Source organism: Prunus dulcis, chromosome 6, assembly GCF_902201215.1.
Source record: "Prunus dulcis chromosome 6, ALMONDv2, whole genome shotgun sequence".
Classification (NCBI taxonomy): Eukaryota; Viridiplantae; Streptophyta; class Magnoliopsida; order Rosales; family Rosaceae; genus Prunus; species Prunus dulcis.
This window is the reverse complement of record NC_047655.1, coordinates 644315-655729: the sequence shown is the minus strand read 5'-3', so window position 1 is coordinate 655729 and position 11415 is coordinate 644315. Positions and strand designations below refer to the sequence as shown.

Sequence of the window (11415 nt, the reverse complement as noted above, 5' to 3'; positions counted from 1 at the left end):
TGGGTTTTTGCTAAGAGCAACTCCAGCAGTGCTGGGTTACTCGGGCTGGGGGGGGTTTGGGGCCAAAAATAGAGTCCAGCAGCACAGGGCCAGCCCGGGCGACGGTGGGGGCCAGCAAAACGGGCAGGCCCGAAGGCGGAAATGGCCCGAGGTCCAAACCGAAGTCCAGGACAAAATAGCTGACGCCAGCATGGCGTCAGCCCTGAAAATTCAAGCGCCAACGTTTAAAAAAATTTCAAACCCGCGCTACAGTAACCGCAACGGCTCCTTGACACGTGGCGCAATCTGGTCGCTCCGATTGGAATTTTTCCTTCAATCCGACGGCAGCCAATTTTTCTGCCAAAAAAAAAATGAAAAAAAATCGAATTTTTTTTTTTAAAATACACAAAAATTACAGAATTTTTTGTGTATAAATACCAACCAATACTCTTCACTTTTAACACCAAATCCTCATATATTTTCTTCTCCTTCTACTATTCTTCATTTTCTCCTCAAAATTTTTTCACTTTCTATTCAATATTTTTTCACTTTGAAGTTGTAATTTTTTTCTAGCATATTATGGGTTCTTCTAATGAAAATGGAGGGGCATGGAGCATGATGGAAGATGTTAGCTTGTGTGAGGCTTGGGTCCAAGTTAGTCATTGTCCAGTAACGGGCAATGAGATTAAATTTTCTCATATGTGGAAAAAAATTTATCAAGAATTTTGTGAAAAGGCAATTGGTTCTACACGTACAGAAATGGCATTATCCAGTAGGTGGAAAGTTCTTAATAAAGAGTTGGGGAAATGGAGAAATGCTTTAGCAAAAGCGATTGACAACCAACGAAGCGGAGAAAATCTTAGCAATGAGGTAAATTATTTGTCATTTTTCTTCTATTAATTTCTATGTCATATTAATTTTTATTTAAATGTTTCTTGCAATTTATATATTTTGTTAATATGTCTTTTTTTTTTTTTAATACATGTTGCATTTTTTTATTATTTCTTTAATTTCCATTAGTTTTTTTTTTACATGTTGCATTGCCAATATTTTAAAAATTGTCTTGCATTTCCATTTCATTTTTTTTTTATAGATTATACAAGCACAAATGTGGTTTGGTGCTACCGGCCAAGGAAAAAAAAGTTTCAACCATACCCATTGTTGGGAGGTGGTGAAGACTTGTAAGAGATTCCAAATTATTCCAACCGGACCGACTTGTAAGACAATTTCTCTTTTGAACAAAATATTCATCATAATTGCAAATATCATGCATGATTTTTTGGAACAAATGAGGTTGCATTCTATATCTCCTTCGAAAATCAACATTAGAGTACAGAGATTGTGGGATAAAATAATCTTCCATAAGATTCTTACCCCGGGAATGTCTATGTCTGTCCACATTTGGGCCACGGCCTTCTCGTGAACCACGGCGAGCCTGCTTTTCTTCCTCCAGCAAAGCAACTGCTATGCCAAGTTGCTCATCTAGTTCTCTCTGCGCCCTTTTGCTTGCAGCTCGTCTACGCATTCTCTCTCTAGTTTTTCTCTCTTGCCTCTCCAAAACCTCTTCCACGTCTGCCATTGAGAATGGAGAATGAAAGCTAAAATTTGAGAAATGGAAATGTAGAGAAGAATTGGTGTGGGAGGTATGAGCTGAAATTCTGATTTTATAGAAAAATGAACACAGATAGATATGACACGTGGCGCAATCTTAGAGGGTGAAAATCTTATCTGAAATTTGAAATTCAAATGAAATTTCAAATTTCAAATTTATCTAAAATTTGAATTCCGAAATGTATCTGAAATTTGACATTTTGAATTTATCTGAAATTTGAATTTTGAAATGTATCTGAAATTTGAAATTTATCTGAAATTTGAAACCGAAAATCTTATCCGAGATGAATAGTATTAACACGTAGGAACCCAAAAATCTTATCCGAAAATATTAACCAAATTAATTATTTAAGTAAACAAAATTGTGAAAAAAACAAAAAAATGAATAGTAATTGCCATGGCAAGCCCCTAACTGCTGGAAACACATTTTGCTGGAGGGGACTAGGGCAGGCACTATTCACGTGAATAGTGCCTGCCCTAGGGCTAATCTTGCCATGGCAAGAGTCAACTGGTGGAAATGCTCTAAGCTTTAGAGTTGGCCAATAACCTTTCGTCTTGGGCTTCCGAAGACGATATCAAGTGCAGCGGAAAGGGAGCTTGCAAAGACGATAAAAAAATTTATTCATAAAAATAAGTTGTACTTACATAATCAAATATTTATCAAATAACAAACAGTTACAATTTTCTATTATATATTATTTCAATTATTAAAACAATACAATAATGTTAAATGGAATACATACGAAGAACAATAATGTTAAATGGAATACATAGGAGTAGAATGTACTTGACTTTATTCAGAGTGATCTTGAATGAAATTGATACGTATTCAATACTAAAGGTAGATTTAATAATTTTTATTATTTTTTATTTACAGTTGGAGGATAAATTAATTAAAAGAAAGTATGGAGAGGAAGCTCAAGGGTAAAGCGCAAAGAACCCTACTTCAATTTATACTATGTAATTTATATTTATACAAGCGATGTTGAGAAAAATTGAATTTAAGACTTTCAGTGCAGGAGTAAATACTCTTAAGTACTTGAGAAACAAATTCCTTACACACTTGAGAGATACAAGCCTCTTGCACACACCGGGTACCTTTAAGTCACACACTTTATCACATATGCATTGTATATTCATCATGATGCTTTTAATTTATTTTTAGACATATCCACACACTTATTGATTCATTGAATCACAAATAAAAAAGAAAATAAAGTTAAAATGAAACCCGAAATCACCAAAAAGTCCTCCACGCAACCAAACATACCCAAAAGTCCCAACGTTCCGACCGTCACGTCAAAATTCAAATCCTCTTTACGAAAATTTCCGCTTTCCCGCCCACGCCTCGCACTCCAAAATTTGCGCTTCAAAATTTCGCGGCCCACAATATAAATCCTAATCACTTACACCCTAAACAAACCCTATTGCCCTCTTTCTCTCTCCACCAAACTATTTATCTCCCTTCCATTTATATCTTTCTCGGCCATTCAATTTCTCTCTCCGCCGTACCGACAATGGCCGGCAAGCGCAAGAGCAAGTCTTCGCCCTCTGAAGCTCCTCCATCCAATTCCGCTTCAGCCAATAAGCTGAAGCGTACTGAGGAGCCGATAGCTAAAAAAGAGGTCGCAGAGAGTATGGAAAAAACTGCTTCTCCGCCGAGGAAGCTCAAGGGTAAAGCGGTCGCCGTCAAAGATGGAGAGGAGCCTGAAGCCAAGTTTCTTGGCAAACCGGTGAAAGATACAGAGGCTCGAAAGAGGTGGCCAAAACGGTACCTGGGAAAGGTGAAAGATTTTCTTACTAGTTTTTGGATTCTTGAGAGGTTTTGTTATTTTTCTTGAAAACGACAAACATATTAGTTCAAATAATGTAAGTTTCTAGGAAACTGTGTTATAAGTCTTTGTAAGTTTAAACGTTAGTATAAGTTTACTTAAATTGATTAGTAATTTTTGTTAAAACTTCAATAAGAACAATATATTTAGGCTTAGTTCAGTAAAGACAGACAATTTGTGGTAAGTGACTCATGAGATGGTCGTAGTAAGAAATCGAATGCTCCAAGAAATGCCTTTTCTGAAACATTTCTGTACTCCAGAGCAACAATACGTTAGCTTGATTGATACCTATTGTTTGCCCATTTTCTGAACCCTTAGGCTCTATTTGGAGGAAAGGAGGAAAGGATTCCAAATCTATGGCTCATTAGAGTTTTGTAGAAACAAAAGCCGTTACAATCATTAATAGGAAGATTACAGCTCCGAGACATTGAACAAATTCCCTGCATTTTTGGATTGAAGGTAGTCTGGATTGAAGAAATTAAAGGGGAAGGTTTAGGAGAGAGATCAAAGGTGTTTTCTTTATTTGCATTTTTGTGACTTATTGAATTTTAATTGGTATGTGTTTTTTTTCCACTGGGACGAATCGATTATTGCCGAAAAGCTCGAACAGTGGGTTTTATATTTTTAATTAAGTGTTCGGCTGTCAGAAAATCAGTTTTAGCTCTATTTGGAGCTTGGCAGTGCTTCTAGTTGCAGATGCATGAATCATTGGGATTACTAATTTAATATTTTCGTTTTTAAGTGTGATGAACAAAATTGTTATTGGACACTTTTTAGGTTATGGGGTACTCAGTGCTTCAATGTGAATATGTATGATGCACTAGAGTTCGGTAAATTAGAATACCTTATAGGTGTTACCAAAGTATTATTAGGCCTGCTGGAGCTGACCTAGCCAAGTCCTAAATTCACTTTTGCACCCACCCATGCCACTTGGGCTAATCCCAAGGGCATTTGGATTTTATGCTGTTATTTACTTTTAACAGTGTTCTTGGTATTGTTGTAGATGAAGCAGGTGTCTGGGCCAAACAACTCAAACCAGTAAGTTTTTTATTCTATTTCAAGTTTGTGTCTTTTTGTACATCATTATTTTTTTCATTTTTCTCAAAGATATTTCTTTTCACTTTTAAAAGCCCCTTGTCAGTATTTCATTGCTACCTATATGCTTTTCATTTTGTATCTTTGGTATTTCATATTTTGATATCTTTGAAACAGAGATGAAGATGCAATTCAGGCTCGTGGCCATTACATAAAGGCAGAGGTTGATGGACGAAACATATTTGATCTGTATGATGATGCTCATGTACAAGTGAGTTTGCATTATTATTATTATTATTATTATTATTATTATTATTATTATTATTATTTTCTTGTATTTGTACTTTTGTGAAATATTCCTGCCTCTGTTTTTCATTAATAATATGGACACATTCACCTTGTTGATTGTGCTCCATATTGTTGATTGTATAATCAAAGTAACAATTAGTTATCCATTTGGTTATTGTCATGACTGTTTTCTGTTTATCGGAAATATCATGTTTGGGTACTCGTTTGAAAACAATAAGATGACTGATGACAAAGGCTCAGATTTGGTTCTTTTTGTGCACTGATATACTTGAACCTTTTTTTTTTTTGGGGTGCTTGCCTGTGTTTTCACCTAAGAAACTCAAAGTTTTTGTCAGGATGCCATTTGTTTGATGGGTGCGATTATTGCATGGCTAGGTAGCAATACCAACCTTTTACAAATTAATTCCAACAGTGCAAATGGTATATATATGTATGTGTGTGTGATAAGATTCATATGCACTATGATTGAAATTGACAAATTGTTAGATTTTGTACTATGCTGCATTGTTCGAGAGTGAACTAGAAACATTTCCTGGGAAATTGGGCCTTAAATGCTTTTGTATACTTGCCTATTCATGAATTGACGACTTTTTGTATTCATTTTTATGTTTAGGCAGGGGATGGAAACGAACCCTACGTTTGTAAGATCGTGGAAATGTTTGAGGCGATTGATGGGACATTATATTTTACTGCACAATGGTACTATAGATCACCAGACACTGTAAGATATTCCAAAAGAATCCTCTTCATGATTCTCTTTTCAAATGAGTTTTTTATTTCTTTATGTTGAACAATAAGAAGCTATTTATTGTGTGCTAAATTATAACATTAATTTTTTTTTTTGGGCTTTCTTGTAGGTCATAAAAGAGTGTGCTACAATTGATAAGAGGCGTGTATTTTTATCAGAGATTCAAGATGTCAACCCTCTCGATTGTCTTGTTGAAAAACTCAATATTGTTAGATTGTCTTTAAATGTATGGTTTAAGTTTCCACAATCATCCATTTTTTGTTGTTGTTCATATTAGTCCAATAAGAATTAATCACTGTATTTTCCCAGGTTGATCAAAATGAAAAGAGCAAATTAATTTCGACATGCAAGTACTTTTGTGACACAACATATTTGTTACCTTATTCAACTTTCATGAACTTGCCAGAAGGTTATCATCCTCCTTTTGTTTGATGTCGATGAATTGGTCTCTATTTCATTTGCAAGGCATATCTGTGTTCACATGTTGTTTTCTGTTAAAATTTCAGAAAATATACAGACGGGAAGTGATGACTCAACAATTTCTAGTGAGGCTGATGTGGACCGAGCTTGTGAGGTTAACTCCGAAGGTGCTGATGTGGACAAAGCTTGTCAGGTTAATTCCAAAGTTGCCCAACTCTGCCCTGTTAGAGAGTGTGGCAAACCAGAAGTCACATTGCTTGACCTATATTCTGGTTGTGGAGCAATGTCAACTGGGTTGTGCCTTGGTGCACAATTGTCTAATGTAAATCTGGTTACAGTAAGTCCAATTTCCTTGATTAATGTCTTCTAAAATTTTCAACATTAGTTCACCAATAATCATGGAGATTCGATAGCTGAATATAACTCAACTTGTTAGATGAGGTTGACAAAGTTTAAGTTGCCACATTATTAGCAAATGAGAATCTACAAAATGTATGCAAAATATTAATTCCATCCATCCGTTTATAATTTCTCGTTAATATCTTTAATTTCTTGTTTAAATCTTTTAGAGATGGGCTGTTGACGTAAATGAGTATGCTTGCCAAAGTCTCAAGCTTAACCACCCAGAGACAGAGGTATGTGTTTGTAGCTTACTTTTTCCCTCCTTTTGATGTGGTGCTTTGCACTCTTAACTTGTCTAATTCACATACCATAACAGGTTAGAAATGAATCCGCCGAAGATTTTCTCTCATTGCTGAAGGAGTGGAGAAAACTTTGCTTTTATTTTAACTTGGTTGAGACCAAGGACTCAGAGAATGATCAGTTTGACTTTTTTGAAACGGAAGACGAAGAGGAGGAAGAAGAAGATGGTGATAGTGGAAATGATGAGAATGATAGTGATGATCCTGAATTTGAAGTTGATTACGTACTAGAAGTATGTTATGGTGACCCCAACAAGACAAACAAGAGAGGATTGTACTTTAAGGTATGGAAATAATTTGTAGTCTTATGTTATTTTGTTTTTTGCCATAGGAGCAGTTGTTTATAAGTGATTGAAGCTTTTCAGTTATGGTTTAATCCTCAAGTTCATAGTCTCTGCTTGGCCTTTATACAAACACGAGGCGTAAAGTGTGGGTTCAATTCTCTCTCTCTCTCTCTCTCTCTCTCTCTCTCTCTCTCTCATGAAAAAAAACTTATTGACACTGAAACGGCACGGGTTTCATTGTATGATATGGAAAATGGAAAGATAATCCTAAAAGTACAAGCTGTTCACTGATAACAAAGATGCTCGAAATTTTCCATCGTAAGTATGTTAGAAGGTCTTCATTAATGGATATATCTTAAATGGGAATACAAAACTGTGTTTCATATGTTGCTACTGTGTGTACCCTTTAACAATGCAATCTCTGCTTCCGTGTGCCTTTCAGATTTATAAGAAAATTGCAGATAACCAAGCAATTAGTTTTTCACTAGATAATATTATTTGCTTTCTGATGTATTACACAGATCCGTTGGAAGGGGTATGGGGATGACGAAGACACCTGGGAGCCAATTGATGGACTGGGGTATGCAACTATCTTGAATTATGCTTGTAGTATTAATATCTGCCACCTGTTTGTGAGCATGTATGTGATACCTTCTGGCATGTTTAGCTGTGTCCTAAAGCATTGCAATGCATATCTTTCTGTCAAGCAGGCATTGTAGGAAGGCTATAGGAGACTTTGTTTCTCAACGTTATGCATCAAAAGCATTTCCTTTACCCGTAAGTTTTTAATTTTCCCCTAACCTTAAATTTAGAATTTGCAGAATTTAAATATAAATTATTGTCATTGACGCTTCATTTAATATTGTTCTGGACATTCTTCATGTAGGGTGATGTTGATGTGGTGTGTGGGGGGCCCCCTTGCCAAGGAATTAGTGGTTTCAACAGATTTAGGAACACACAACAACCGTTAGAAGATGAGAAAAATAAACAATTGATTGTTTTCATGGATTTCGTACAGTACCTTAACCCAAAATTCGTTTTGATGGAAAATGTGGTTGATATTGTAAAATTTTCTGAGGGACTCCTTGGACGTTATGCCTTGGGACGTCTTGTTGGTATGAACTATCAAGCTAGGATGGGAATGATGGCAGCAGGTGCATATGGGCTTCCCCAGTTTCGTATGCGTATGTTTATGTGGGGGGCCCGTCCTACTGAGGTATATTAGTTGAAGTATTAACTTTTACTAATAATGTGCTGGTTTTATCTCATGGCCTAATGAATTGCTTGATTTTTGCAGAGGTTGCCTCAGTACCCACTTCCTACACATGATGTTGTTGTAAGGGGTGTTATTCCCACGCAATTTGAGGTATGATAAGTGCTTAAGTTCTATGTTGTTTATGGTCGTTTTGTATTAAACAATTTGTAATAAATGCAGGGGAACACTGTTGCTTATGATGAAGGTGGCCCGGTTCAATTAGAAAGAAAGCTTTTGTTGGAGGATGCAATATCTGACCTTCCTGCTGTAAAGTCTTCTAATTGTTACTGTTGGGTGTGGTTTACTTTGTTTTTCTACCTTTCTCAATGTATATTTATCTACCCTGTTTGTATGTAGGTTGAGAATAGTGAAAACCGGGATGAGATGCCATATGCAGGGCCTCCCCAGACAGAATTTCAGAGGTTTATCAGACTAAGCAAAGAATGTAAGATGCTGCATTGGTTTTGAACATTTGATATGTCATTGATTTGAAACACACTTGTTGAGTTCAACTTCATGTACCTACTTCCCTGTTGTTTTTTTGCTTTGGTCGCATGATGTGTAGCTTATTGGAGTTATGACAATATGGGCCTCTGTGTTTTGTTTTCCTTTGGGTTTGCTGGCCTGTTCGAAGGATGCTGGACACTTTGATATTGTAACAATGTGAAAATGGAATGAGCTAATTGCTGTTGTCTGATTGTATTGTTACTTTGATACTGAGTAATACAGAAACTGAACTCAGCCGATTACATCTGCGTGATTAAATACTGTATATAGAAGTTAATTAAATCAGGAAAATAAACAACTCAATATGTCTCATTCAGTTAAATATAAGCCTTGCATGTTTCAGCCATTGCTAAAATGGTTAATGGTCACACATATGCTTGTAATGAAGTAGCAGTAGATTCTTAAAAATATATTTGGTAAGAGTTATGTGTTTGTTGGGAAAACTATAATTTCTGTTTGATTGTTGCTCTTGATACAGATTTGCTGGGGTCTTCAAAGGATGAATCATTACACAAGACGCTTTACGATCACCGTCCCCTAGAGTTGAATGCAGATGATTATGCACGTGTTTGTGAAATCCCGAAGAGAAAGGTTCCTTTCTTTACAATTAAATGCATGTTGGCTTGCATTCCTTTGTCATTGATAAAATCCTGCAATCTTGATGTCAGCTTATAAGTTTAATATTTTATGAACTAGGGTGCAAACTTCAGAGATCTACCCGGTGTTCGTGTGCGTGTTGATAACAAGGTTGAGTGGGATCCTGATGTAGAAAGAGTGTATTTGAAGTCCGGGAAACCTTTGGTAAAAACACATCTTTCTCTGCTGGTTCTTTTGTTTTCCTGCAACTTTACTATGTGAATCTCACTCATGACATTGTACTGATAGGTCCCTGATTACGCTATGAGTTTTGTGAAGGGGTCTTCATCAAAGTAAGTTTTAGTACCTTTTTTTGTTTTGTGTTTGGGTTGCATGGTTCAATCACTCAACATAAATTTTGAAATCTTCTATTGCAACTCTGTCAAATTATGCAGACCTTTTGCCCGTTTATGGTGGGATGAAACCGTACCAACAGTTGTTACTAGAGCTGAGCCCCATAACCAGGTATATGCATACTTACATACAAAAAGATAAATGTTTTCAGACAAAAATCAGAAAAGACAACGAGTTAAACACATTTTCCTTTACTTTTTTACAGGCAATTTTGCATCCTGTTCAAGACAGGGTATTGTCAATTCGTGAAAATGCAAGACTTCAAGGTTTCCCAGATTACTACAAACTTTGTGGCCCTGTCAAGGAGAGGTACCCTATATTTTTATACTTCAGTTCTGTCATCTCTTGTTATATCAAAATCTACAGGTGGTCTTATCTCTTCATGGTTGCATTGTTTCAGATACATTCAAGTTGGCAATGCCGTTGCCGTTCCAGTTGCACGTGCATTGGGCTATGCGCTAGGTCTTGCTTTGAAAGGTTCTGCTGGTGTTGACCCCGTGTTTCCATTGCCGGAAAAATTCCCCAATATTCAGTGTCAGATTCATTCTGCATCATCCGAAGATGATGCTTGATTATTGTTGTAATAACTTGATTTGTTAAAGATTTGATGAGGGTGGATTATTATTTGTTCCACAACGGGGAACATTATTATGTCAAATGAATTTCAAGTGTTCGTCATTGTTATGCTAAAAAAAATTGTAAAAGTACCCAAAGCATATATTGATTGTGCACCATTATAATGAAACTCAAGCTCAATGCATAAATTCCTCTGGTTGTACTTTTGGTTGCCGTTTGTTAATTCATCAATTTTCCTTTTTTCTTTTTCGTGTCGAAATCAATCAGTATAAGAACAAAAACAATATGAACATAGAGTTTTGCTTTACATACATATTTAATAATGCCACCCAACGAAGATTCAAAATCAACATGTATTTAAAAAAAAAACTCTGGGTTTTGCCCAACAAAAATTAAATGGCAATTAACACTGGAATTAAGAAGAGCTTTTTCACCCAGAGATTTTACATTAAAAAGAAGAAAAAAAAACTTAACATCATTCAACATTCATCATTCATTCTCCATGAAAGTACAATTTCATTCTACATAAGAGTCGAGTAACAACAGCTCAACTCATTTTGGGTTGAGGATTTTTTGATCTGTTAATAGGAAATGGAGGCAACCGAAGCACAGCTTCCTCTGTCTCAATCGGATCAGACCTCAGTATCTACCAACAACAAAAAGCAAAAAAAAAGTCCAATTAATAAAAACCAAACCCAGAAAAGAATAACCTTTATGTTTGTATTGTGTAGAGAGAGAGAGAGAGAGAGAGAACTGACTGGGTCTTGAAGCACAGGTTTGGTGTCGTCTTTGGCTGGTACGAAAGGAGGCTTTGTGAGCTTGGCAGCATTATTATTGTTGCTGGGTTTCATGGAGGAGATTTCAGAGTCCGAGTCTTTCATCGTCTCCTTTTTCTCTCTCTCTCTCTCGCTTTCGAATTTCACTTGTGTCTATGCGTTTACTCTCTTTTTTCTTCTTAACTCAACTGCGAAGGTAGAAGAATTGGAAAAAAAACAATGGGCTTTTTAGATTTTTCAGGGTCAAATAATGGGCTTTTCGGATAGAGGGCCCAAATGTAGCTCGCTTTTTATTATTATTTATTTCCTCAAAGCAAAAAGAGAATTGTAACGATGATCCTTCGATTTCCGAATATCAAATTTGAGTTTAAAGGGAAGATTACATTGATTAA

The 11415-nt window shown here is 36.0% G+C and overlaps 3 protein-coding genes across 3 annotated transcripts in view; 1 reads left to right on the top strand and 2 right to left on the bottom strand.

Moving 5' to 3' along the window:
• The window catches only part of LOC117632983 (cell division control protein 48 homolog C-like), a 12644-nt gene extending 12452 nt beyond the window's left edge, over positions 1 to 192 (bottom strand). Inside the window, exon 1 of the mRNA XM_034366638.1 lies at positions 160 to 192. Within this exon, the coding sequence (XP_034222529.1) occupies positions 160 to 192 (33 nt within the window). The remainder of the gene's footprint in view (positions 1 to 159) is intronic.
• Positions 193 to 3004: 2812 nt separating this feature from the next.
• Positions 3005 to 10435, top strand: LOC117629898 (DNA (cytosine-5)-methyltransferase CMT3-like). The gene is made up of 21 exons (XM_034362558.1): positions 3005 to 3374; positions 4426 to 4460; positions 4635 to 4728; positions 5380 to 5487; positions 5624 to 5740; positions 5824 to 5923; positions 6021 to 6271; positions 6504 to 6569; positions 6653 to 6919; positions 7441 to 7499; positions 7630 to 7696; positions 7806 to 8135; positions 8217 to 8285; positions 8355 to 8441; positions 8532 to 8619; positions 9160 to 9272; positions 9378 to 9482; positions 9567 to 9610; positions 9713 to 9782; positions 9877 to 9980; positions 10072 to 10435. Exons 1-21 carry the CDS (start codon positions 3108 to 3110, stop codon positions 10241 to 10243), a joined length of 2613 nt encoding a protein of 870 aa, XP_034218449.1. The 5' UTR covers positions 3005 to 3107; the 3' UTR covers positions 10244 to 10435.
• Positions 10436 to 10642: 207 nt separating this feature from the next.
• LOC117629900 lies at positions 10643 to 11180 on the bottom strand. The gene is made up of 2 exons (XM_034362560.1): positions 11006 to 11180; positions 10643 to 10893 (listed from the first exon to the last, which is right to left on the bottom strand). Exons 1-2 carry the CDS (start codon positions 11126 to 11128, stop codon positions 10795 to 10797), a joined length of 222 nt encoding a protein of 73 aa, XP_034218451.1. The 5' UTR covers positions 11129 to 11180; the 3' UTR covers positions 10643 to 10794.
• Between the last annotated feature and the right edge of the window lie 235 nt (positions 11181 to 11415).

What these genes read in the sequence shown, in the direction of transcription:
- LOC117629898 (XM_034362558.1), top strand. Translation starts at nt 3,108, where the DNA reads ATGGCCGGCAAGCGCAAGAGCAAGTCTTCGCCCTCTGAAGCTCCTCCA. An exon ending in GTGAAATCCCGAAGAGAAAG is followed by an intron (nt 9,273 to 9,377) that starts GTTCCTTTCTTT and finishes TTTATGAACTAG; the next exon opens with GGTGCAAACTTCAGAGATCT. An exon ending in TGAAGTCCGGGAAACCTTTG is followed by an intron (nt 9,483 to 9,566) that starts GTAAAAACACAT and finishes TTGTACTGATAG; the next exon opens with GTCCCTGATTACGCTATGAG.
- LOC117629900 (XM_034362560.1), bottom strand. Translation starts at nt 11,128, where the DNA reads ATGAAAGACTCGGACTCTGAAATCTCCTCCATGAAACCCAGCAACAAT. An exon ending in AACCTGTGCTTCAAGACCCA is followed by an intron (nt 10,894 to 11,005) that starts GTCAGTTCTCTC and finishes TGTTGTTGGTAG; the next exon opens with ATACTGAGGTCTGATCCGAT.